A 27,154-nucleotide genomic window follows, 5' to 3' on the forward strand; every position below is an offset into this window, starting at 1 on the left:
TGAGCTTATACTTTGATCATTTAATTAAAGACAGTTTATATAACGTTTCAGCTACATACTGCTTGTTGTGCTCACTGTAACTACACACTTTAGCTGGCTAGCTAACATTAGCATTGCTTGCTATATTGGGAAACATTGTAGTTTGCAGAGCTTCTAGCTTTAAACAGTTTCTCCATCTTCAAACACATGCCAGCTCTCTTAATGTTATTGATGTGTTCAGTTAAAGTCTGGACTTTATTTTAACTGAATTGTTCAGTTAAGGAGCTTCACACTGGCCAAGTTGACTGTTGGTGTAATTCTGAGTAGTTGCAGGCTTTAGATGTTTGTAAGCTAATGCTACTGGCAGGGAGTTTAAAGGAGAGACGTTTGGTCCAGCAGCGTGGCGTCTTGGATCATATTTCTTTCTTGTTGGCACTCTGCCACCTTAAGCTCTCCCTCTGGACCTTTTCCTGTGTTGCAAATGCCAAATGTCAGAGGCAAACATGGCGGCAGGCTGTCAATCAAAGTCGTGTAGCCCCTTATAAAGAGACGCAAGCAGATTCTTTTTTTTTTTTTTTAAGTTCCCATTTTTTACAACTTTTTTTCTGCTGATGTAGGTTCTTCCCCTCACAGAGAATGAAGAGTTGGCGTGTTTAGCGTCTACTCAAGTGGTCATCTTATCCATCTGTGAGCAGTATGAAGACACGCTTGATGAGGAACCACAATACCAGACATGCAAGCAGAAGCAGCAGGCAGATAAAAAAAAAAAAAAACATGATGTGTGCTTTTAGCAGGTTTTTTTTTTTTTGCTCCGCGCACTCAAACAACAGCTGCAATAAAACATACATGTGTTTAGAAACGGGCTTCTTCTGTAATTCTTTTTAATGATTCATGAGAAACCACAGAGCAGGAGGACATGCCAGTTACACAGACTTCACTCCCTCATGACTCTTTTGACTCCCACCATGCCAATACTGGCTCTTGTTTTCTTCCCAACTCCCATTTCCAACATGTGTTTCATGTTGCTATGTTGAAAGGCGTTTTGCTGGAAAGCCCCTTGTAAGGACTCGCCATAAACAAGCGGGGTTCAAACACTCGTATCTTTTTCTATCTTCTGTCTCGGTCTTTTTTTTCTTTTTGTTTCCTCAGTTGATGAATGAAGTGTGGCACGTTGCCCATCTCCCCCAGACCCATCTTTAGGTCTGTTAAAAACAGATACCATCTACAAGTCCATAAGACCCGGAGCATCATCCTTCACCGTTAACAACAAAGGCCTATTCAGACCTCCTTCATCGACATCTACAAGGGTCCTTGTGTCCTCCCACACCCCCACGCTGGCCCATAAAACGTGTGAGTATGTGTCACCTCCACCCTCTTTGTCCTTATCTATCCCTGCAGGTTTCAATTGACTATCTGCTGATCTATCTCATCCTGAAGTCAAGCACGCAGACGCTTTAAAACGCGGCGGAATTTTCCGGGCCCATTAATGCTTTCAAGATATTCAGCTGGAGAGTGAATGGAAATGGAGGATTTACAATATCGTGTTATTGTTCTGGCAAGTGCCTGTGTGAATGTTTTCGGGGGTGTTCAGTTCAGCGGGTTCTGTCTGTGTGAGGTAAATCACTCCGTTCCCGGGTAGAGCGCGCAGCAGGCCGCACCCACAAACCACACTCTCCTCTGGCTGGCTTACAGTCTTACCAGGGTACAGGCCAGTTGGAGTCCATACATCTTGCCTTCTTATGTTTTCTTCCCGAACTCATTGTTTCTCCCTGACATGTGCTTTGGAAAAAAAAAAAGTGAACTCCCAGTCCTAAAAAAAAAAGGGAGGAAAGGAAGGCAAAATGAGGAAGAGGGGAGCATTAAGAAAGTGAAAAATTGAAAGAGAGAAAGAAAAAGTGGGCCTCCACTTCTGTGACGCCTCACGCCCGCCAACTCCAAACCCACAAAGAATGAGATCGGAGGAGAAAGTCAAGAAGACAGGGAGAGGAGGCGAGTGAGGGAAGAGGGGCTTATGAAAACGCCTGTGGATGAATGCAATCTTTAATAAAGAGAGAGTCTTTGGTTTCTGCTGCGGCTGGTAATGGCTCCAGTTGTCTAGAATGAAGAGTGAACAACACAGTTTGTTTATCCAGAGAAGTGGGTCTTGCAAGCTTCACGGCTTGTATCATTATCATCAGTGATGACAGTGTGTGTTCCTACTGGACATTTATTGCTCTGCTTTTTCTCTTTGCAAGGATCTGTTATTTACCGCACAGAGTTAGAGCAAACCAAACTTGTCCTCAATATCTTCTTGCGCACAAAAATGTACTTCAAAGCTTTGCTGGAACCTGAAAAAATGAGACAACAACATTTTGTAAGAGGGTAGGTTCCCACCATTGTGTAAACAATATGAAGCCCATCAATGGCATTCGTCATATCAACCAATCTTTCTGTCAACCAAACACCAGGCAAAGAGCTGGGGGTCTTAAGCCTCCTGACAAACAGCTACATCGACACCTGTAAGGAGAAACGGTCCGAGTAAGACAATCCAAAATGCTAACTCAAAAGCATGAAAATAGAAAAAGATATGATGTAAATGTGTATTGGATGAAGTTCAGGGAGATTGTATGACATAACCTATAAGATTCAACTGTTCTTTCAACTTTTCCAATTGGTCCAATAAGAAAAAGGCTTACATTTGGTGGTATGTGGACAAGCATGGGTCAGGTTCTGGAAAAAATATTTCCATCTATAAGATTTATAACAGTGTTCCTGAGTCGACTAACGTTAGACCCAGAGTCTGGAAACTTAACCTACCTGTAACCGCAGCCTCAGGAACTCACTCTGCTGGAAGAATTTGGGGAATGCCTCTCTCTCTCTCTCTCTCTCTCTCTCTCTCTCTCTTTCTCTCTCTATGTCTAATTTTTCACATATGCTATATCCTAAATTCCATGCAATCCAAGCTGCACCGAGCAGAATTGGATTACTTAAAGTGGTGCTGGTGTAAACAGAGGATCTTGTGACACCATTACAGTGTCAGACCCTTGTTGAAAGTCACGACAGTCAAAGGTCATTAATGACCAGTGTCACTACCCACACACACTTTGTCTTCAGAATGTGCTTACTCTGCAGGGAGTGAACAGAAACACTTTGGAGGAGTTGATATTGAGAACCAGGCTTTTCCTGCCTCTAAATCAGATGCTGTCTGCACTCAATATAGCACTGCTGGATTTACGCTTTTACAGAGTCTCTTTTGGCGCTGAAGGTGTCTGGTTTTGTCGGGTTTTTTTTTTTGCTTCTTGCTTGTAATTTCTCCAAAATATGTTAGATGATGGTGTTTTACTATGTTTACACAGTAGTGTCAGTATGTCTAAAGCCGGGCCCACACGTAAAGATTTAGGCTAAAAATCTTAACAGATGTTGAAAATGTGAGAGACCTCACACATGACGACGAATAATGATAGATTTAAGAGTTTTATTCCGATAGAACGTGAAGAGCAAAAATACCGACGGCAAAACCGCCCACCACACACACTTACAGACTCCATCCATGAACTACTCGAGTCCAGACTCTCAAAAGTGGAAGTCGCAAATTTAGAGTAAAGAAACGTTGTGGATGAGAAGCGGGAACATAAAGATTTACGGGGGAAGAAAAATAGGGATGAAGTCCTGAAGATGACGTGAACATCCAGAGGTGAATAAAAATGTCCCGCGGTTGTAAGGCTGTAGAACAATCGAGAAAACATGCACATCCAAACCAAGGAGGGAAGGTGCTGAGTCGGGCAAAAAAAGTCATTGAAAAGAAAGAGAAAGACGGCTCACACACTGCCGGGCTCCAATATTACAGAAATGTATTTGAACAGGGTGATGTTTCAAACAGACGTCACCCGGGTCCCAGTCAGCCTGCTAACCATTGTTTGGCTATTGTTTGACAACCCCAGAGGGCATGCTCGGCTGTCCTTGAGGTTCCTCCGAAGGGTTCTCCATACACACCGCAGGATGTTGGATCGTAAATATTAAGATTTCAAGATGATTTCAAGCAGATCGAGAAGTAAATTCTCTGTTCCCTAACATCATTTGTAATTTAAAGAACCATCAAAAAGGGACTTTACTTTGTTTCGTCAGAGGGGCGGAATCAGGCCAAACATTTGCTTGACTTTCTTGTAGTGTGAAGCCGGTATTAGCAGATTATTGGTTTTGTAGCATTTTGTGAGACATTGAGATAAAGACAATATGATCATTACGCTCTGGTCTTTCTTTTTTAAAATATTTTTCAACCTGAAACACTCTGCCTTACTTGTAGTATTTCACCAAATTGTGTTGCACAGTGAGCGTACAGATGTTAGCCACGTTAGCATCGTTAAGCACAGAAGCCATCCAAATGAATGCATCATTAAAAAAAAAGTCCCCAGACACCGATTCCTCCAATTACCTACTACCCAAGCTAAGATGTGGGACAGCTTCCCTCTAGATTGGAAATCTGCTTGAAATTTAAGTTTCGTAGTTAATTTGCCTGCTTTAGGAGCAGTTAGCTCCAGAGATCATAGCCACATAAACCAGAACCACAGAAGAACCCAACCAGCGTTAATGAAGCACAGATGAGGAGATTGCCTCATTAAACACACGTCGCCTAACACTGGAGAAACCAAAACACTTACAGTACGCTCTGTGGAGAGTGTCACAGTGTTAGCTTGGGCTTACACTTAAATGTAACCTTTGTGACTGTGAAAGTTAAATTAACTTTGAACTGTCTGAAGTTTGTTTTCCCCTGACATGGAAATGATGGCTTAATATTATATGTGTATAGATACAAGTTCAAGATTTACTTGTATGCTACAATTTATATTTATATTGTGGTATTCAAATCAATGAGCAAAGTATTGAAATACATCTTCCACCACTGCTCTTCTGCAGCTTTTTTGTCATTTGTATCTGTAAAATATTGAGGCTCGACCAGTTTATTTTTATAAACTTAATAGAAATCATACCTATCTGAAAGTCAACATGCTGTCATGTGTGTCTGCAGAAATTAGATGTGTACATAGAGATGGTTTGTAGTCAGAAAACAGGCTATAAATGTGGTGGTCTCTATTTCTTGTTCAGAACGTAATCTTTGTCAGTGCTGCTCTCCTCCCTCCCGTTTACCAAAACTTGTATTTCATCCCCCACAGCCTCTTATCATGATGAGCTGTCACCAGCCCTGAGGTAACCAGCATGAGTGATGTCATCAAAACAGCTGAAGAGGTAAAACAGTCCACGCAGGTGATTCCCGACACAGAGAGAAGACAAACGAAACAGAAAACCCTCTAAAGCACTTCTTCTCCGGCCTCAGAACCGACCACCGCTTCCTTTGTGACAAATCACAACCATAACTTTTTTTCTGAAAATTTGTCGACCACTCGAAAGTTTGTACGCTGAATAAAGTGAGCAGTTTGGAACTGAGATGGAACAAAGCATGTCACTGAACAAAGATGGGGGACATGTCCTTCAGAATAAAATGGCACACAAGCACACACCTTCGACACTCTGAAAACAGCTCCCACATTTTGGTGCTGACCCACCAGTGGAAAACCAGTCCTCTAAAGTATCATAGGATGTCAACAAAGAAAATGACTGACATGAAAAAAAAAAAGAAATACTAACAAATAAGTTCAACTTTATCCAATAGTATATTTGTTTCTTAAATCTAATTTCAATGATAGATAATTTCATCAATAATTTAGATGTATGTTTGGTGCTTCCTGGATTGGATGCCACACCTTCTTTAAGTAATAAATTAAAGCGATAGTGATGTCAGTACAGAAGGAAACAGCTCTTCCATTTGGGACTAAGTTTCAATTCACACCACAACTCTGTTTTCTTCCACACAAGTAGAACATCTGTGAAGGTCAACAGAAACACATAAAAGAAAACACATTATTACAGAAACGACAAAGTGCTCATCACCGTGTAGACAACAAGGAGACTTTTTTTGTACCAGAGAACGCAGATGAATTACTTCCTGACACTGAGTGTTGCCATTAGATGAAGGTGAGGAGTTGCAGAACTGTCCTAAATGGATTTCATATCTATGGATATATTAGATCGAATCATATTTACTGCATATAAATAGTGACCTGCAACCTGCAGCGATTGGCTGACCATGCAAAGCTTGTGAAGAAATTCAAAGAACTTGAACAATGAAATTAAAGGTTAGTCATCGTTTTGGTTGAATATTTTCTAGTCAGGAGGTCAGCAGCCGCTTTTGTTTTTACTCACAAACAATCAAGTTTTTATTCTACAACACAGTTATTATTATGATATTAATGCACACGGTTAAATGTATGCTACAGTAAGTGGAAGATTCAGTGTTTTTAAAGTGTTCAACAAGTTGAAAAAAGGGAAATCTGGAGTCCTGAGAGAGACTTTTTGAAGGAGAGCGCTGACAATGATAATGGTCCATTGAGAACACAGCTGTCTGGTTTGGACAAAGTGTACAGACAGTAGCACCTGCAACATGTGCTGTTTATGTGCTGCTAATCAGAGGCCAATCGCTCTGCAAAAAAATAAAATAAATAATGGACATTTTTCTACGACGGAGGATTAGGGCCACGTTAAAAAAAAAAAAAAAAAAAAGTCAAGATTAAAGTCGTAAATTTACGAGAATAAAGTCGTACATTTACGAGATTAAATTCGAAAATTTACGAGAATAAACTCGTAAATTTACAAGATCGAGACCAGCCTGTGCGAAAATGATGAAAGTCGAACTCTTAAAGTCTTTAAAGAATAAAAGAATGAAGTTGTTATTTTAGTCTATATCAGAAGAGCAGCAGCATCCTGTTCTCAAATGACAAACATGCAGCATCTTGTCCTAAAGGTTTCACTAATAAGGAAATAGACTACTTCCTTGTGAAGTCGGTAAAAATAATTAGTTCAAGAGAAGTTTTCACTTCAACTTGCAAGAACTTGTTTATCTGTAAAATGATGAACAGGACACAAACTGTCTCTGCACATGAGACACTTTAACAAGGCAGACCGATAACAGACACAAATAGTTGTGTTGGGGCTTCACTTATGCAGATATGAAACTACACATGCTTTTGGCACATCATCATCTTCACATAAGAGTTCTACTATCATCAATTTGCACAGGCTTATCTCAAACTCTCGTAAATTTACGACTTTAATCTTTTTTTTTTAATTAACGTGGCCCTAATCCTCCGTCATGTTTTTTTTTTTTTTTTTTTTTTTTTAAAGAATCATTTTTTACAGCTTTTTATGCTTTTATTTTAGCGATAGGACGGTGTACAGAGTCAGAAATTGGGAAGAGAGAGAGAGTTGGAAAGGAGCCACAGATCGGATTCAAACCCAGACCACTCACTTTCATGGACTCTAGCCTCTGTACACTAACCGTTAGGCTCCTGGCGCCCGATGTCATGGTATTGAGACAAGCAAACACACAGAGGACCAGACAAACGTAAAGTAACAATGAGTGGGAAACTACCATTGATAGATTTGTCTTTGTTGATCGGCTCTGTTCGTGAACCACCCGCGGTTGTTTACATCTTTCCCCCACAAACGTGACCTAATCACAACCGCGGCGTGCTCAGATTCCCAGAACGGCATATAACAACAGAGCGACTGAGGTGCAATCATTTGGGAAGCTCAGAGGACACGATTACTCAGAAGGGTTTGGCAAAGAGAGACTGATTAGAAGCAGCATAATTCACTCAGATGGTAAAAATAGAGCTCCTTTTAGGGTATTTGTAATCATCAGGGACAATTCTCATCCCTCTCTTGTGACAGAAAACACATCTCCTCATCTCCTCTGTTGTATCCTGTGAGAGTTTTTTTCTCACTACCGCAGAGAACATCTGGAGCCAGTCACTCCACCGCTGGCTCCTGAGAGCGATGCTAATGGAACATGTGAATGTGCTACAAGAGATCTGTCTCAAACAGCTGCTATTGGCTCAATTACATATTTGGCTGGTGAGCTGCAACGTGCTAACTCTTCACGCATTCTCCTTTAATTGCGTAAATTAATGTTAATACGGCCCGTAAGAGCCGGGGCAGAGGGCCACAGAGGACTACGAGGGTTCAGGGTTTAAAACAGATTCAGATGAGGGCTTGCACAGGAGTGGGTGGGATGCTAAAAGAGGGAATGAGGTAAATGTATAGAATGAAAACAAGCTCTCAGGAATTACCATTAAGAGCCTAAGGTCAAAGGTGAGAGATACTGTTGCTGAACTTTGTTTCCTGAGAAAACTTTGCTTTTTAAAGGCCATGATTCTACCTGTCTGTCAGGCCCAGGGCAGTATTACACACACACACACATACACACACACACACACACTCATAAACTAAAGAAAATAAACTCATGCCATAACACATGCAAATATACATCTTTGAAAGTGGGCCAAAGGTATCCCAGAAAACACCCCTGTCACCCTTAAATTTCCTGTAGAGATGTAAAAGGTCAGGCACACGGAAGTGTTTATCTTTGTAAACCAGTGAAGCGCCATCAGGCAAATCGCATGAGCAATTAAGGAGCGCTGTGTCGAGAACTAAAATAAACTAGTGGTCCCAATTGGAAAAATATACAAACACGGCCTGGAGATGTAATCGGCTTTGTTCCCCTAATCACTCTCCCATGTCCTGCAGGAATGCATGCTTAGAAAGAAAAATAGCACAAAGTTAAAGGGAGCACTGCCCTGTGAATGCGGTTTGTTTTGAGCCTATGGGAGTGTCACAACAATCACTTAATGAAGTGTTAAACTGAGACAGAGATGTGATGACAGGAGATGGTTGCTACGTTGCTGTATTTGTTTCTGGGTAGCATAGATGCCCTAAAAAGAGTTGTCCAGAATGAGCATAAAAAATTGTCAGCTGGCCTGGAGGAAACAGAATTTGGGCGACTGCCTGGAGAAAGATTTGGTCACCATCTGTCCTCTGTTTCCATTAGACGCATCCATTTATTACCAACCAGCACAAGATGTACCAACCATGGGAAAGTGAGGACCATCATCTTTTCCCCTCTTATTTGAAAATGACCATGACTGAGCAATCAGACTATGACCATGTGTACTTTCATGTGTTTCTGACTGTATGAATAGAGAGGCTGAAAAGAGATTTGAAACATTTTCCAGTTTCCTCTCCCTGCTGACGGAATCATTGCCCGTCTGAATTCCTTTTTATCGCTGCAAAAGACATTGACAGCATAATAGAAAGAGATTCTGGAGTACAATGTTGCATGTTTTTGGGCAAGACCGGGACAAAAGGCAAAGGAATGTTTTAAACAAACTACTTTGTATGATACCGCGTCAGAAAGGGAATTCAAGTGAAATAGTTTGACTATTACAAAAGGCCGTGCTCGGGTCGAAAAGCCTGCTGAGACATAAAGAGAAATGAGATTAATTTGCATCAATTTGATTTCATCAAAAATGAGGAAAGAATGAATTAAACACTCAAACAAGAATTCATGCTTACACTCCTCAGAGATGTCTTCGTCGGAGCAGGAAGTCTGCTGTCTGCTCTCATCATCGTCAGACATGTCAAAAGAATAAGGGGACAAAGTCTCCGGAGCAGGACCTTTTTTGGGTGCAGTGTTGTCCGAGGGCCGGTCAGGACGGCGGTAGTGGAACTCTCTGATGTGCCGTGCATCCAGAATGTGACAAGCAGGGACCCAAAACCAGTTAAAAAAAAACTATTTAGTACCCACATCAATCAAAATCCTGAATACTGTATCTCAAGGCTGTCCTTTTTTAATGGTTTCCATTGGTATGTTCTCTCTATTTACATGTAGAATTTCTCTGTTTCTATTGTTTTATTATTAATACTGAATATGTGCAGCACTTTGAGTCCAAGACAAATTTCCCCCAGAGGACAATAAAGTGTACCGTATTATATGGTATCATGAAACCTCTCTTCTAGACCACATACCTTTAATCGACCAAATGTTTGAGACGGCAAACTGCGTAAACTAGACCTCCATCCGGTCATGAACCGGCTTGAACGTGGAAGGTTGTGGTCCAGGGTAACATGAGCCTCACTGCCATTGGACTGATGACCTTCTGACATCTTGAAGGGACTGATGAACCTGGGCACCAACTTCCACCAACTGGAAACAGAAGACCGGTTCAGTTCACTTCCCCTCATGGCTGAGGAGAGCTGAGGCAAAGGCACAAAGTGAAACAGTCCACCACCATCATGATGATGGAGGTATGGCCATTTGATGGTTGCAGACCATGTAACAAAGACCAAGGAGTTGTGGGACCAGGGATGATGGGGCACTAGCAGACACTGCAGAAAACCAGAAGGAACCCAAATTGTGTTTGTTAGTGACAGGCAGAGGGGTTTAAAAACTCTTAGCTGTGTCCAATAACTGTGACCTGATGGCCACCTCCAGCTACATGAGTTTGACTAATATGATGACAGGTTTGCCTGGAAAAGAGGCAAGACATCCTAGATAGTCACCAGGAGTCGAGGGCCCATCCATCTGTGACTGGTAGCAAGTCACACATCAGCAGAAATCTGGACAACGACAAAAGGATGAACAAGTAAGCTCTGTAAGGTCTGTGGCATAAAAAAGAGGAATCAACTTTCCAATATGTTTTTAATAGTTTGGACCGTCTATCTTTGATGATACCTGTGGAGAATCTTGATCGTTTGCATCACATCCTTTGAATAGTTTGGCATGGATTCAGGGTTTATATGGACGTTGAATGTATAAATACAAGGTGCAAGAACTTCATTTCATTTTTAGTCTGAACAAACCATGAGAGAAAGTTAAACCTTGCATACCCTGTCATTTCTGCACACTTGCCAACTTTAGTGTATATTTAACATGCTTGTCAGATCACCTTTTTTTGGAGGCTTGGATGTGGGGGAGAAGGAGAATTCCAGGAAAAAAAGTTTGAGAGACAGAGGGAGTGAGGCCTGAGCAAGAACGGAAATGCAGATTAGTGGGCAATACAGGAAAGAAAGACCCCCCCCCCCCCGAGTAGTCCTGCATCAGCTCCAGAGTTCACACATGAAAGCTGAGCATTACTATTCAACATTTCTGTCCTTCTTTTCTACAGCTGGAAGTCTTACAGTCTGTAGCCTGCTGCAGAACGTGTAAACACAGAGAACCTAATGATTTATAGTCATGTACTTTGGTCTTAGTTTAAGTGACTGAACTGTGTCTTTTGAGAGGTAATTAAACACAAGGCCGTAAGATCCTCCGCAGCTGATGCAGTTCGTTGGATTCCTTGGCTAATCACCACACTGTTTCAAGAGAGTTTATGTCTTCCTGTCCACATACAGTATGTGCAGCAATTCACCTCTGAGCCCTATATGCAGAAGGGGCAGGAGAGAGGGTGATCGCAGAGGGAGGAAGGTTTATGTTATAGAAGAAGAAAAGACACTAGATGACAGTGGGAGGAAATTTTTTGCTCTCTAGTCTAAACAAGCTTGAAAGAAGATTGCTATTCCTCTTTAGGCACTGACATATTCCTGGCTCTACTTGGAGAGGAACTCAGCTCTTTTCAGTGTTTGCATTAAGGTTGTTTTATGTGCGAGGCGGGAGAGAAGCAATGTGCAACTGGCTAATGTTTGAGTCTGTATTTTGGCGTTTTCCTTTTTATCTCGGTCCAGCTTTCTTCACTTTTCCTTTTTCCTGTCGCTTCCTCTCTTTTTCGTCTCAAATAGCTCCTCGCATCGTTCCGTCCTGATGGGGTAAAGGGAAAGGTCCCACATGACAAATCCCGGGGGAAATGTCAGAGGCACATCAGGAAGCTTGTGAAATCCATCGCCACTAATTCCTTGTCTAGCTTTTCCCACCAAGACCTCTGCCTCTATTAATCCCTCTTACTCCCGACATTTAACATGGAGGACCTTGCGAACAGAGGCCGAGCACAGCGCCTACATTGTTAGTGAACAGTAAACTGGTTTACAGCAGCGAGCGAAGACACTAGTTGCCCTCTCAGCAAACCTCAGCAGGTTATAGGGTGGCCATTACTGGGCCCACAGGGTCTCATTTGGGTTCCAGTGAGCTGCCCAGTCGCTCGTATAACTGTGCTTCCGTAAACAACAAGGCCTATCAGTCACTGGGAAAACTAAAATACCCTCCCTCCTGAAAAGCACCCAAACAAAACACAAACAAAACATATAGCTGAAGCTCACTGTGACCTGTTGATCTCTGAAGTCCCACCGTGCCGATTGGTACTGACACACAAGTATGTCCAGCCAAAACACAGAAAAAAACGCTTTATTCCCATTCTCATGAATTCCCCTGAACTAGTCTCAAAGTGAGATAAAACAGGTTTTTGGATTCACACAAACACACTGGATTTGCTTCTACAAACACATTGCTGAGGCGTCAATGCAATTAGGAAAATTTTAGCGTTTTTTTATTCACACTCTCCAGGAATTCATTTTGGCTTTAAAAATCTTTGAAAACTTTGGTATCTTGAATAAAAGATTATATTGCTAATAGTTCAATAAATTAATGTAACTTAAGTGCACCAATTAACAACAAAAGTTATCCCAGATACTTAACCTATGGAGCTTATTGTAATATCTTCTACCAAAACTCAATATTCCTCAACCAATCACATGGCAACAATGGAAAGACATTATTCTTTTATTGTTCTTAAAAAGGAAAAAACCTCAAGGAGAACCAGACTCCTTGGTGGACCGACGTCTGCCTCGACTGGTTTCATCTTAAGACAGACCTTCCAAAAAGGTTCATGGAGGATATTTTGAGGAAATGTGATTCCCAAGAACCAGTGCCTGTTCTGCAGCCCCTCTGCTGAGTTGACTTGACAACTTTGAAGCCAACTGTACATTGCTGGAAAACAGGCACTGTGGATTGGATTTGTCCGGACGTAAACTGCAATGTAACTGGACCCCATAAGCTGTGCAGGGTCCCAATCAAATGAAAACTGTTTAATCAGGAGTCAAGACTCATTGGGACTCAGTCGAAAACATGAGAAAGTGACAGATTTTGAACAGAGGGATGTCTGAATGGAAACTTTGTGACTCTGGAGGTCTCTGCTGTCCCCTCTGGCTGTCGTCTGGTTCTATTTCTGATCTACATGACGGAAAAGGGAGGGGGGGGTTCCCTGAAAAGTAAAAACATGGAAGAATTTCCTCGACTCCCCAGTGCATGTGTGAGTTTTTGTATGTGTATGTGTGCATGCCTATGCATGTAAGTGTGTCGGCCAATGTGATTATCTTCCTGCTGCAATCGCTCAAGGTGAAAGGGGAAAACCCTGGACCTCACTTTTAGAACAACTTTTCAAATAAAATCAAAATTCCTGTCAACTGTCTCTCACTTTCCATCATGGGGTAAATGAGCTGCAGAGGCCAGCTGGTTTGTATCACCATACAGTCTGCTGATGTACTCATGATACCCCATTTACTACTCTAAACCTGCTTAAAACTTGCAACAATACACATTGAAACAGGACCCAGCTGCTGGTGTGCTCGTGACCTGACATCTAATTGCTTGCAATGGAACAAGCAGCTTGGAAATGTGGTTTCTGGAGGAGAGGAGGGGAGGTGGTGGTGGTGGTGGTGGAGGGGTAGGGTTCAGGGCTGGAGAGGCGGGTGACTGACACAAAGACTCAAAAACCAAGGAAGACATTAAGTTTCTGCATTTGAATTTCTCTGAACCACACGTAATTGGTTGCAGAGCTTGAATGACATCAGAGTGCTGACTTCCACTAATGAGATTTTGCTGAAAGATCCAGAGGGTTGTTCAAAACAAAAATGGCCTTTTCCAAGATCATAGATAGGACTTTTTTTTATCACATAGGGTCTAAACTATGATAACGTTCTTGAATGAGAACTCTTATTGTCCCCTCACTGCTTATCTTAATCTGTTGTCAGCTCAGGCATCCGCTGTATTGCAGACATGTAAGATGTGACAGATATTTCAGACACAGAACGACGATGAAATGTGTGCTGCTACTCTGATAAAACATCACGTAGTAAAACCGAACAAGCCTGCTTCCATGGGAGAGCCGCCAAAATGAGTTATGGATAACACCAGATATCAGATGGCAGAATGCCAGATGTATTAAGAACTCAGCTCAGATCCAGGAGACATGTTTAGTTTGTCACTAAATCCCCTGTAATTTACTCCTGGCCAAATGAAGAAATGCTTTGAAATGTACTTTGAACAAGTTGCACGTAACAGGAAGAGGATTGGGGTAACAGGACTGAACAGGGGAGAAACTCTTCCATGAGTGTATTAGCAGATTTCTTTCTGTCCATCTTAAAGGCCAAAAATGTTTTTGTTATTTTACTGAAGCAAACTGAAATCGTGTTTTCACACGTACTCATAACTTCTGGAAAAATTCCAGACATTTTTTGGGTGAGTTGAATATGTGAACGAAAACAGCCACATTTTTTCACCCCAACGTTAAGCGGTCTTTTTCCTTTCAGCCTCCTAGTAAAATCTTCCTTTGAAGTGTCCTTTTAATGTCATGTCCTGCTTCCTTAGCCCCCCCAGGGAAAGTAAAGTCTCCCGCTGTGAGGTGCATATATGAACAGGCATCTTAGGAGTATTTCAGGAGCAGGCTGTACTTAATTTCAGGAGTGCATGTGTGAAAAAGGCTTACATTGTATGAAGCTATTTTTTGAGATACTGGGGGATTGGATTGGTGTCACTCTCCCAGTGCACCCAAGGCTTTGCCTCCTTTGTGACAAGTCATTGGTGTCTAACGTAACAAATCCCAAATTTAACATTTTAAAGGTTGGATTTATCACAGCCGTGAGAATTATACTGCGAAATTGGAAGCACCCCAGGCGCCCCACTGTGAAGGAATGGACTGACGAAATGGTTAAGATCTCTTCATATGAAAACATGTTGGTGGTAAGATGACAGAGATACGGGATCTGTTTTGGCAACATGTTAAAATAAGGTCATAGAATGGATTCATGTTGGTGGCTGTACCTCTCTTATGTCTGTGGCATTATTATGTTATTTCTTTTGTTGTTTTGTTTATTTTTTTTGGTATAAGATGTGCTGCATTGTTTTAAAAACTGTTAAAAGTTAATAAAAACTTAAGTTACAAAAAAAAAAGAAGCAATTTTTTCATCTTTACATAAATGTTTAAAGGTCTAGCCAGGCACACTGTCCACTTGAGGATGGCTCCAAAAGCCCAGGAAGCCAAATTATCACAAATGACCTGAACATGTTTACAAAAAGTGAATTTGGTGTGAATAGCTCATTTATTTATTTGTACACGCTGTACGGGCATTAAGCTTTTTTTTTATAACCTTTCCGTTTGATGATATGAAGGCTAAGACGTATGCATACTTTTGCATTAAAAAGGCCCACTGATCGGCGCATTGTTGCTGTTTGCGAGGAGGCTAAAGGCACATTTCAGCTCAACTTCTTGACCAAAAAGTCCTGACCAAGCCCAATCATATTACTGCTGCCATCATTACATCATCTGACCCTCCTTGTAGCAAGTCTACTACAAGTCTAGACTCTATCAGGGGCTTTACTTTGCCACATTGCCCCCTTATTATTATTATAATAAAGCACATATCAATAAAGTACCTGTCTCCTCATGCTGAAGTCTCTCCTGCTTGAAGTGTCAATATTTGCCTTACAGCTTACCAACAGATGATAGCAGCTTAAACAGGAAGCTATGAGGTAACGTATAACTCCTCTAGCTTATAGCTATGCTCCTGATAACAGCTGATAATGGCCATTTAATGGGCTGATAACAACAAGCTCAGCGGCACAGCTGTGAGAGTGGTATAAATCTTTCAATAAAAGTCTTGCCAGGAAGGAGAATTATTTATTATACTAAGCTATTTCATTGGGTGCATGTCATGTGTTTGTACTGGCACCAGCTTACTTTTAATACGCTAATACAGAGATCATTCAAAGCTTTCATGCCGTCACTTGTTTTACTTTGAAGGGATTAGGGGAGGCTAATTGTTCATTAAATAGTGGTATGCTTTGAAAAATAAACGGTAAGAAAGGTGAAAACAAATGATTGGGGGAAAACTTTATTTCAGATCATTTCCAGTCACGCTAACCTAACCGTTGTTTGATTGAACTGGTTCTCTTCCCTTTTTCCTTTAATAAAACACCTCCTGAACAGAAACATACAAGAGTCGCTGAGGGAAAAGTGAGCGGAGGTCAAACATGAGAAATAAAAAGAACAACTGGGAAAAAAAAAAAAAAAAAAAGAAAAGGTCAAAAAGGAAAAGTTTTAAAAAATGTGTTACAGGCCTGAACTTGTCTTGTGCCCTTTTTCCTCACTCTCACCTTATCAGCGTCTGGCTGCACGATTTTACGAATGATTTCAGGACAGAGGAAGGGGCCAAACCTGGGAGATCTGGCATTCATTTACATTCTTACTGGTTTTGGGCTTCTCCTGCCCCCCCCCCCCCCCCCCCCCCCCCCCCCCCCCCTTTTTTTTTTTCTTTTAGAACAGAGAGCAAGATGGAATTTCAAGAGCCCAAAAAATACAGAGCAGGAATCGTTGAAGCAACAAAATCCCTGAGTGAGCATCCCACAGGGATCTGTATGGCTGCCGTGCGGTTGTAGTGTCTTTGTCCGCCCATCTCCTCTGATTACCATCATGTCTCTGGAGTGGGCCATGAGGGAAGCATTCGTGTGTGTTCATGTGTGTTTCAGAAAGTATGTCTAGAAGATAAAACCACTGCAGTTATACTATAATGTGGGGTAACATGTTGAAACTTAAATATGAATTTATATACCTACTTACACTCCATTTAAGGATGTGGGAAAAATTATGAAGTCATGCTGGTTACAGTTAAAAGTGCATTATTTTGGGCACCCGATGGCTTAGTGGTTAAGTTGCACGCCTTATGTACTGAGGCTATAGTCCTTGTCACAGCAGCCGTGGGCCTTTTGCTGTATGTCGTCCCCCACTCTCCCCTCCCAACATTTCCCGTCCCTCTTCAACATTGCTGCATTATTTAACTAAGTTAACTAAGACGTGTCGTGTGTATACATGTGTGAAAGTGTGTGCATGTGCAAACACCAACTGACAAACGCTCAGGCGCATGTGCACACGCCCCGAGGGAACGACGGCCCTGTTGGAGTTGTGTGTTAATTCCGGCGTGGCAGGAATGAACACATCATCCTGAGGGCTGAGTGGGACGGTAACAGGCCCGTGGAGCCGAGAGCGGTGTCAATATCACGCTCTAAACCGGGAGACTTCTCGAATCTGGATCTCATTAGGCCTGTAGTGTGCCAGTGCTGGAGCGAGCACATCCACAAAGCTCCGGCTCTGAGGCACAACCGGGCCAAGAGAAACAGCCCCGATACCAAGAGAGTGCTCGCTGACCTGAACGACTCTTACAGTAGGAGATGGAGACCTCTACTTGGATGTCTGCACACAAAGGCATGTAACCGTGCATACATGCATGAACACCCACACAGATCGCTGTGTGCGTCTGTGTCGGAGGTGTTAGCTGCAGTTATCAGTGTAATTGGAGCAATAGGGGGTCATTTCCTGCGAGAAAGGAGCTTAATTGTGATGACTCATGGCTCATTGAGGTTGCTGCATCTCCCAGCAACTGTCGTCAGAAGAAGACCAGATCGGCCTTCACCCGCAACCCCTCCTCCCTCCCTCCCTCCCTCCCTCCAGAGATTTTCCTCTGAACTTGTTCCTCGTCTCATCCCGCCTTCATGAAGCCACTGTGCCCTGCGAGGACTTCAAAAGAACCTCGTTAATCGCCCTCGAGCGGCCCCCCCCAAAAAAACCACAGCAAGAAGTCGGCTGAAAAATCCAAACAAACATTACGCTGATGAGTGGGTTTGTCTGTCTTAGGTCATGCAACGCAGCCCGTCGAGCCCGTCGAGTGATCGGATACTGGAAAGTAAACAACTCGCTTCACTGAGGTTTGAAGTAAAATGGAGAGCGGAGGATGAAGGTTAAGAGAGGAGGAACAATCTGCTGTGGCTGTTTGACAGAAAATAAGGACAAAAAAGATATGCAGCTGCAAGCGGCTAGGAATGTTTTCTTATCGTCACTGAGCTGGTCTGGCTGGTCTGATTTTGGGGGGGCTTATCAGCGGTTTAGGCCCCGAGAACTGAGTGGTGATAGATTGCAGTTTAGGCAGTGTAGTGATAGCCTTACAGAGACATCAGCCGTGGAGAGTTTAGGCGACGAGGAAGAGGGTAAGAGAGACCTTGGCAGGCTTTGAGTTGTTTTTGGGAACCTAATGTTTCTTCCCTTCTTATTTAATCAATATAAACAGTAAGAATGCATTGGAGGCAAAAGATGAAATAACGTCTGGGATATTTTTAAGTTTGCAGGGAGGAAGTCTAAGTGAAGTCAGGTTCACATGTAGGTCAAAAGTCAACTTCAAACACTGGAAGTGAACTGTTAGCATGGTTCTTATATAGATACCATGGGATCAGTTATGGCTAACACCAGTAAAAGTCACCAAAACTGCCTTAAAAATAGTTAAAATATTGATTAAAAAACATGTTTTCCCAGTTACCATACAATATCTTAATCATCAAGGACACTTTAAAGTCAGCCTGCTACGTCTCACTGCACCTAGCACTTTATATTCCATTAAACACCCCTTCAATAGTTACCATTAAGAACTCTGTGCCCTGCTTTAATACAGCTCTTGTGTCTGGTTTTATTCCTCCTTCATTATGTACATATATAGTGTTAAGTTTTTTTAATGGTTTTAAACGTGCCACCTTGTTATCTTGTGTTTTTAATGCCACATATTTGCACACAAGTCAAAAACGAATTTCTGTATTTGTATGCAAAAGTAGACAGTATAAAGTGTGTTTTTTTCCCACGTACCAGGTATCAGTGTGTATGCCAGTCAACGCTCAGATCCAAAACCACAAACCAATTACACTGATGCCAAGATTCTCTTTTTAAATGGGGAAAGTGTGAAATGATCAAACAACAACTGTTTGATGTGGTGGTGTAATGTGAGTCCAGGCAGGCAAAATGTCATCCATAACTAGGTACTCTTATCAAAAGTTTTACACAAGCACCTAAAGTATCACTTAGAGCAGCTTCAAATATTAATTAAGACTCTCCTTTGCACATATGGACAGTATATTTAATGATTATAAATACTAAGATATGAGTTTTTATGGCTATTACTTCAGGTTCATTCAGTTTGTACACATTTTGTTCTGAGTTTGAGACACAAAAATGATGCTCTTTAACTCTATTGGAGCTGTAATCCGAGGCTCGTGTTGGATGCTACACAGGGGGAAAAAGCCAGAGAAAAATTGTATCTTGAATTGAAACTTGCTGCGAAATCATACATCTTAGGCTGCACAATCCCAGAAAACACCTGTGGAGTTCTGCAGGGACTCAACAGTGTCTCTCCACACGTGATGATAAATGTGGAGTGAAATATGAACTGAGAAAACAATCAGCTCAAACTTGTAGCAGCTCTGTCTGCTCATAAAATCAACGATTACACCCCCTTGTAAGAATCAAATATCTGGGCTCATAAAACCCCTTATGCACCACAAAAAGCTCCTGTTGTTCATGTAACTGAGCCATCAAGGTCAGCGTTACATCCATACCTAGGAGGAGCTGGCCAAGCTGGAAAATGTTCCATTCACCGCTGTGTGTGTGGTCAAAAAGATAAAGGAACACCAGAGATTGAAATCCAGGTAGAGTGTCTCCAGCAGGACCGTACAGAGAGTGTAGCATAAAGAGAAAACCCGGGATGAACGAATCAGGAAAAGAGTGATAACCGGTGACAGGAACACAAACTGAGACAAGCCAGAGTAACGCACAAATGATCAAGAAGAGGAGATGAAAGAGGGCCAGGTTTCCCTTCCTGTGCACGGTCCTGTGTGTCTGGTAGACTACTCATCCTCAATTCCAGCAGCCTGTTTCTCTCTCAGGCTTTGATGTGCCTTCACCCAGACAGGATATTACGCTTTAATGATCTCCTGATAGGACTCCCCTCTTGCTCACAGCAGGGCAGAGGGGCAGGGAGTGTGAGTGAAGCACGCATCGTTTAGACACTGCAGACACACTCACAGAGAGAGGGAAGAGATAGTTCACCTGCCAACTTCTTTCTAACTAACTTCCTTTAGCACCCATCAAACAAACACAAACAAACACACACACACACGCCTAAGAGTTAATCATAAGTCTGCACAATCAGCTGTTTTTCAGGAGGACAAAGACCGGCCTCAACTCCACTTCTTCACCTGTTTCTAGACTCACCTTTAAGAAGCCCAACGATGGCATTTCCAACATGGTGGCTACCACTGTAGAGCTTCAAAATGCTTTTTCATAAATCAATGGGTGACGTTACTGGGCCTACGTCCATGTTTTATATGGAGAGTTAAACTTAATAAATCAGCAATTTTTCATAAATGGTCAAAGGGGGGTAGACTGAGCTGGTTTAAGAGCAGGACTCAGCCAAAGGAGCGCTGATAGAAAAGGTCTGCTTTATACGGTTAATTCAAGTTTCCATGTTAAGAGACCACAGTCAACTTTTGCGATATGAGAAGTTCATGTTTTTATTCCGGCTGACAGCTGTAACTGATCTCGTGATCAAATTTTCGTACAAAGCCCCCCGAGCTCAGGAATATGTTTGCTCAGGGTGTTGCGGAGCGTTTGAGCCGTTGATTCTCTGATCAGTGTCAGTATGTCAGCAGACACACTTAACTGACTCTATCAACACAAACTCAGGCACTTCACCCTGTCAGACATGAACACAAACTCTGGATGAAGACCATGTGAGGACGGAAAGAGTCTGAGGAAAAGATAGAAGAGGTGACCGAGAAAGTGAGGGAGAGAGACAGAAAGAGAGAGAGAGAGGGGTGTGTGCTTGCGTATTATCAAAACTCAGACACACACTAACACAAACACAAAGGACTCTTCAACTAAACCAGTAAAATCCCAAAACAAACAGGTTTATCTGAGGGACAGAACTGTTTGAATAGTCAGATACAGTATTGAAATGTTTTAAGAGGAGCTGCCGGATGAAGAGCAGGATTTCCAACTGTCAGCACACTTCAGGTCAGGAGAGGTTCTTGCAAGACTAGTGGAGAAAACGCCAGAATTTTAAACTTTTATACGATAGAAAAAAAGTCTAATGATATCGATACCTGTTTGGATACTGCAGCAACAACAATACAAGTTCAGGGTACCCAACTTTGTGTAATTTTGTGTTTTGATTACCAAATAAAGCGAGCAAATTCATGCCCACTGTCTAATTTGCACAAAGACATTGGCACTGTTTCTGTACCAAGACGTTGCCAATGTATTTGTGCAACTTAGACATTGCTGTATCTCTTCCGTTCCTGGTAATTATTGGATTAAAATATGAATGAAGATCTAAAGCTTTGGAATTTTTCAAATGTTTTCGAACATGTGGTATTGAGAAAAAGTATGAAAGTTACTGCTCACACAGAGTTTCATCTATTGCAGAGGTGTTCAGGGGGGAAAGTGAGTTTTTGTTCCAGTATGTTCAATATCATTTCAGTTCAGTCTTCAAAATGAAATACCATCATCCTAAGAACTGTCTTTGAAACATACAAAAAAAGGAAATGATTTGAGGTATTTTCCCCCCCTCATATCTGCCTCGCTAAAGCCTCTGCAGCCTGCAGGGGAGCTTTGCAGGTGAGCTGCTGGAGCGTGTCAAAGCCTGCTGCTCTCTCACCGACTGGCTCTGGGAACTGGGATACAAACACATTTACAACAGCAAACCATGATATTATCTGCACTTCTCTGGTAACATCAGAAGAGGAAGTTAAAAAAAGAAGAATGTGATAGTGGCAGTATTAAATCTAAATTCGTATGAATAGTGGAACACAAAAGCTTAGTGTTCACATTTCAGTTGGAGTTTGAGGAAATCCTATTGGGCCGTGTCTTTTCAAAACTGGTTCTTCCAGCTAAATGGAAATGTTTCAGTGCCTTTTTTTTTTAACCTTTTAGCAGGTGTGAAAATGATCTTTATTCAGAAAAACTGAAAAATTAGCAGCAATTTCTTTAATATTATATGATTCTCTGTTCACTTTTCTGTTGTTTACATTCTGTTTGCAGTTTTAAAGTTTTAAACCTATACCTTCATTTTAGGACTATTTGGGAAAGAGGCAGGATGCACAAACCGACGTCTTTCCACCTGATGTGGTAATGTTTTCATTGCACACTCAGGAGAAGATTCTTTATGACGACATCAGGACGTTTCAGTTGATATGACCCATCTGTGGTGGCCAGTAGATCGTTGACAGAATGTGAAAATGTAATCTGTAAGGAAGTCTCACTGTGTGCTGCATCTGTGCGTGTGGCTCTTTTATCAGCTGATAAAGCCACTGACCGTTTTGAAGGGAATCAATGGAAGCCTTTTGGGATGTTTGCGCCATCAAGAGAATCTTTATACCTGTGTTTGCATGCACACACACGTCCATGTTAATGCATGTAAGAGAGAGAGAGAGAGAGAGAGAGAGAGAGAGAATGTGAGTGGGACTGGGAGAGGGAGTTTTGGGTTAAGACCATGCCCCCTTTCAGCTGCTGCTTGTTTCAGTCTGACTTCACTCCCTCGGCTGTGTCAGTTTGACGGTGAGTCACTGGTCGCTCATGTTTGGATTCCCCTCACTGAGAAGCAGATGAAGAGCGGGATAAGGGCAACGCCACAACAACAATTTCAAGGTACTTCTCCGGGTTATTACCTGTGGCTGATGCAAATTTGAGATAGAAAATGTCATTACTGTGAGGGGATTTGTTTGATTTGATTTTTTTCATATGGCTGCATTTGAGTTGTGTTTCTACAGGACAGAAAAAAGGGAACATAATCAATACCTCTGACATTTTAGGATCCTCAGACATTTGTGTTTAAATTGAATCTTTGCTGAAATGTCAAATCTATTTATCGCTTTATAACCAACTTATTCGTTAAGTTGAAAAAAATTGCTGAAGCTGTCGTATTTAAAACAAATGAGGAGGATTAAATGTAAGATTTAAAAAAAAAAAAAATGCTTAAAAAAATGTTATCCTTGTATTTTTTCTTTCAAAGAAGTCATATAATGTACAGGAAACATCCTGCCATTCTCCTGAACACGAATGTGTACTCTTGTTATTATAACACACACCTCTGATCATATTTCATGATAAATAACTGACACTAAAACACGGCCGTTCATTCATAATCTTCATTCTGATGCATCCAAGGCAAAGTAACCTACTTTACAAATGAGAGAGTCTAATCAGCTGTCCGTGGACAAATTGGACAGGCGACATGTTTATTTCTTTTTTTTCCATACTCTTGGCAACAGGTTGAGTGTTTGAAATGATGAAAGTCTTTACATCATTGGGTAAATGTTAACATATGACCCAAGAAGCGAGAAAAACGTTCCCTCACACGACAGAGACTCAGAGGAATGCGACCCTAAGCACCCCGTCATTTCTCCTCTCTCAACCTCAGTTTAAGCTCAAATACTTGAACCGCAGGCCTCAGTGGGTTTTCTGCTAAAACTTTGGCCATGCTGTGTGAGTGTGTGCACACGAGCAGGGGCGCGCTTCACAGAAAACACCTCATCGACTCTGTGTAAAACAGCTGCATGTGTGCCAAATGAAGTGCATGTGCTGTGATTGTTCTTGTCTAACAAGCTCATAATGACTGACGTGCGCCGTAAACACGACTGTGCAGAGTAAATGTTTGTTTGACGTTAATGTGATCTCTCTGTCTTTGCTGTGTTTGGTATCATATTCTATAAACATGCAATAATAACTTGCATCTGTTTTAGTGGACGTCGTGAGGTCATTACTGTGGTTTAAGTTTAATGTCATTTTACAGCTGAATGTCACAGAAATGTATTTATTAAACTCACATAGCAGTGATACAGTACTTTACTGTATGACAGGTAAAGAGCTTTTCAGTTACAGTGTTTACACCACCAGTCTACTCTCTGCCTATGGGGAATGTAAATCATGAATTTTGCATTTCTGATGGGGTGTAATATCAAATACTCAGATGTAATTTATCTTGGACTTACACTTTCAAAATGAGCAGATTGTCCTTTACTTGATTTACATTCAGAATGATTTCTTTCAAGATCTTTTAAGGTTTCAGCTTCTAGTGATTTCGCATCCTTTCTGTCCATTATTGTTCATGCTTTTTTTTTTTTTTACGTCTTTCTGCAGCTGCATCTGGACCCTCTAAACCAGGAAAAACAGAGCTCAACATCCCCACCTTCTGGTTAAAAAAGAGAACACCTATGGAGTCTGTTGGATTACACAGTTTCAACTCCGTGTGATTTCTCTATTTCCAGAAGAAGCGCACATATTTTTTTGTGCCTTTTTTTCTTCTTGGACCAATTCTTCACAGCTCCCTCTGCCAGCGGCATGTCAGCAGGAATGACTTTATAGCTGCTGAGTGCAGGCAGAATAGAGGAAGAGCAACATCAAGCATGGAGACTTCAACTTCTGCTCATGCATGGACTCCCTCCTTGTCGCCCGTCTTCCCCACTTCCTCCTCTCCGTCCTCTCCGTCCTCTCATGGCTACCTGCAGTTCTTCTGGGAGTACCAGGACAACTCTGTCATTGTGCAGCATTACAACTACACGGGCAAGCTGCAGAAAGACCGCTACCGCGAGGGGCTCAAACCTGAGGGCATCGCCTTCCTGGTGGTGTGTCTCCTCATCGTCCTGGAGAACGCCGTGGTTCTCCTAGCCATCTGGAGGAACAAAAAGTTCCACCTGCCCATGTACTACCTGCTGGGAAACCTGACTCTGTCTGACCTGCTGGCTGGGATTACATACATGGCCAACATCATCATGTCAGGACCTAACACTCTGAAATTGACGCCATTGTTATGGTTCCTCAGGGAGGGAGGGGTCTTCATCACTCTGGCTGCCTCTATAATAAGTCTGCTGGCCATTGCAATTGAACGGCATGTTACTATGGTGACCATGAGGCCATACCATGGGGCAAAGCGCGGGCGAATGTGGGCACTGATTGGTGCAAGTTGGGCGGTGTCAGGATTTCTTGGTGTCCTCCCAATTTTGGGGTGGAACTGCATCCACAGACTGGACCAGTGTTCGACCGTCCTCCCGCTCTACTCCAAGAGCTACATCCTGTTCTGCGTTTCCGTCTTTATCGCCGTGCTGCTTGCCATCGTGATCCTGTACGCCAGAGTGTTTCGCATCGTCCGCACCAACACGCAGCGCCAGCGGCTCGGCCTGTCCGGCAGCATGAGGAAAGGCTTGGCGAGGAAGTCGCAGAAATACTTTGCCCTCCTCAAGACCGTCACCATCGTGCTGGGCGTCTTCATCGCCTGTTGGCTGCCCCTCTTCTTCCTCCTCCTCCTGGATTTTTTCTGCCCCACCCACGGTTGTTACCTTCTCTTCAAGGCAGATTACTTTCTCGGAGTAGCCATGGTCAACTCTCTCCTCAACCCCATCATCTATACTCTGACCAGCAAGGACATGAGGAGAGCCATCCTCAGGCTGCTCTGTCAGCCATGTTTGATGACCAGTGATGGACAGGTGAAGAAAATCGGGATGCCATTCCTGGAGTGCAGTTTCAGCAAAACCGAGGTGGCATCACAGAAATTAGAGGGGGGCCTGGAGACGACCATTTCTTCAGGGAACAATGTCACCACCCCTTCTCCTATTAAAGCCCTTTACCCCAAACTCTTCAAGTCACAAGGACTTTGACTGACTGAGTCAATAAGTGCATAAATGGGTTTCCCACTGATCAGAGGACATGTAGCAGCAGCCTGTTTGGTGAGCTCAAATGTGGAGTGTAGAAAACAGAAACTGCCAGAAACAGACGGTGTAAGAAATGTAACGGAGGTCTCACCTGGAAAGGTCAGGAGTGATGCAGCTACAGCAACAAAACCGTGTGAAAGTTTTGACATGGCCACAAGACTAAAGGATGCCACTCAAATGTGAACAAGCGACTGACATTTCAAAGACTTTGGGGATGATTCTTTTAAGTAATTTGCACTGAAATATCACAACCAGCAGCATCCTGGAACTTTTATTTTAATCGTTGCTCTGCATTTTGTTTTTAAGGCCCAGAAGAGACTTCTGTAAACTCAAAGATAACTGGCATAAAAAATGTATACACTCAAAGATGAAAATGTGTGGTTGCCTCTGCCCATATTGCAGCACAAACACATTTTAAAGTGTAACCGGTGCGTCTGCACACATTTGGATTTCGCTGGTTCGAAAGTTCCCCGGTGTGGTGGATTCATTTGAATTAAAACGGTGTAGAGCAGCCCTGCACATATATGAATGTGTGATGCAGGGAGACACACATGAAAGAGAGGAACTGTTTCTCAAAAAAACAGCGTTCAGGCAAGAATGCTGTGGTATAGATGTGGGAGGCAGAGCGAGAGCTTAAATTCCCCAGCTGTTTAGAAATGACTGATGGTGAGACTGTCTGATGCAGACTGAATGTCAGTGCAGGGTGTGTTTTTCTTTTATTATCAGGCTGGCATCTGTAAGATAACAGCCACAGCAACAATACAACAACAAGTCATATAATAATTATAATAATAATATAATAATTATATAATTTGATGACCTGACAGTTGTGACTAAAGAGTTCCATTTTATTGTGAAAAGCCTGGTAGTTAAAATTCAAATTAACTGCAATTACATCACAATTGCAAGTATAAGCCCAACGCATTAGGACTTTAAAATTTGATATTTCAACACCACAAGTGGAACATCTTACCATTTATCATTTTCCAGCTGACATGAGGCCTGTAAAGGACGTGGATGTGCCTGCACTTGTGAGCAAAATCATGCAGAAACAATTCAGATTCATCACAGTGCTTACCTTCACAATCCATCAGGCTCACACAATATTTCACTTTTTCAGAGCAGTCTTCTAACTGTTGAATAATTCTGTGTATTTTTTTGTCTTATCTTTTTGTATTTCTGAAGGATTTTTGTATCATCTGTATTATAAATTATAACTTTTTGTAACAATGGATTTGTAAAAAAAAACAAAAACGTTTCATTTCTTTTCATAAAAGAAATAAATGATTCCTAAATGATTCACAGGTGTTTTCTCGGTTTATTTTCAATGTGTGCCTATTGTTATATATGTGCTTTCATATAAGCGTGTCTGGGTGGGTTTCTAGCTGCGGTTGTACGAGAAATACTACAGCTCTGGAAGAAGCACCACAGGAAGTCAGCCCCCTTGTCTCACATCTGGTAATGCCATTGGCCTATATACAGACTTCTTCTACAAGCGCTGCATGTCTCACGACGGTTTCC

The 27,154-nt window shown here is 42.1% G+C and overlaps 2 protein-coding genes across 2 annotated transcripts in view; one reads left to right on the top strand and one right to left on the bottom strand.

Moving 5' to 3' along the window:
* LOC132991770 (histidine-rich glycoprotein-like) overlaps window positions 1-27,154 on the bottom strand; it is a 393,411-nt gene that overhangs the window by 347,454 nt on the left and 18,803 nt on the right. The window lies entirely within an intron of this gene.
* s1pr5b (sphingosine-1-phosphate receptor 5b) lies at window positions 22,419-26,933 on the top strand. The gene is made up of 2 exons (XM_061060486.1): window positions 22,419-22,574; window positions 24,066-26,933. The coding sequence occupies exon 2, from the start codon at window positions 24,332-24,334 to the stop codon at window positions 25,577-25,579; it is 1,248 nt and encodes a 415-aa protein (XP_060916469.1). The 5' UTR covers window positions 22,419-22,574; window positions 24,066-24,331; the 3' UTR covers window positions 25,580-26,933.

Source organism: Labrus mixtus, chromosome 2 (genome assembly GCF_963584025.1).
Source record: "Labrus mixtus chromosome 2, fLabMix1.1, whole genome shotgun sequence".
NCBI lineage: Eukaryota > Metazoa > Chordata > Actinopteri > Labriformes > Labridae > Labrus > Labrus mixtus.

Excerpts from the sequence above, each read along its gene's own strand:
- s1pr5b (XM_061060486.1), top strand. The coding sequence starts at position 24,332 with ATGGAGACTTCAACTTCTGCTCATGCATGGACTCCCTCCTTGTCGCCC.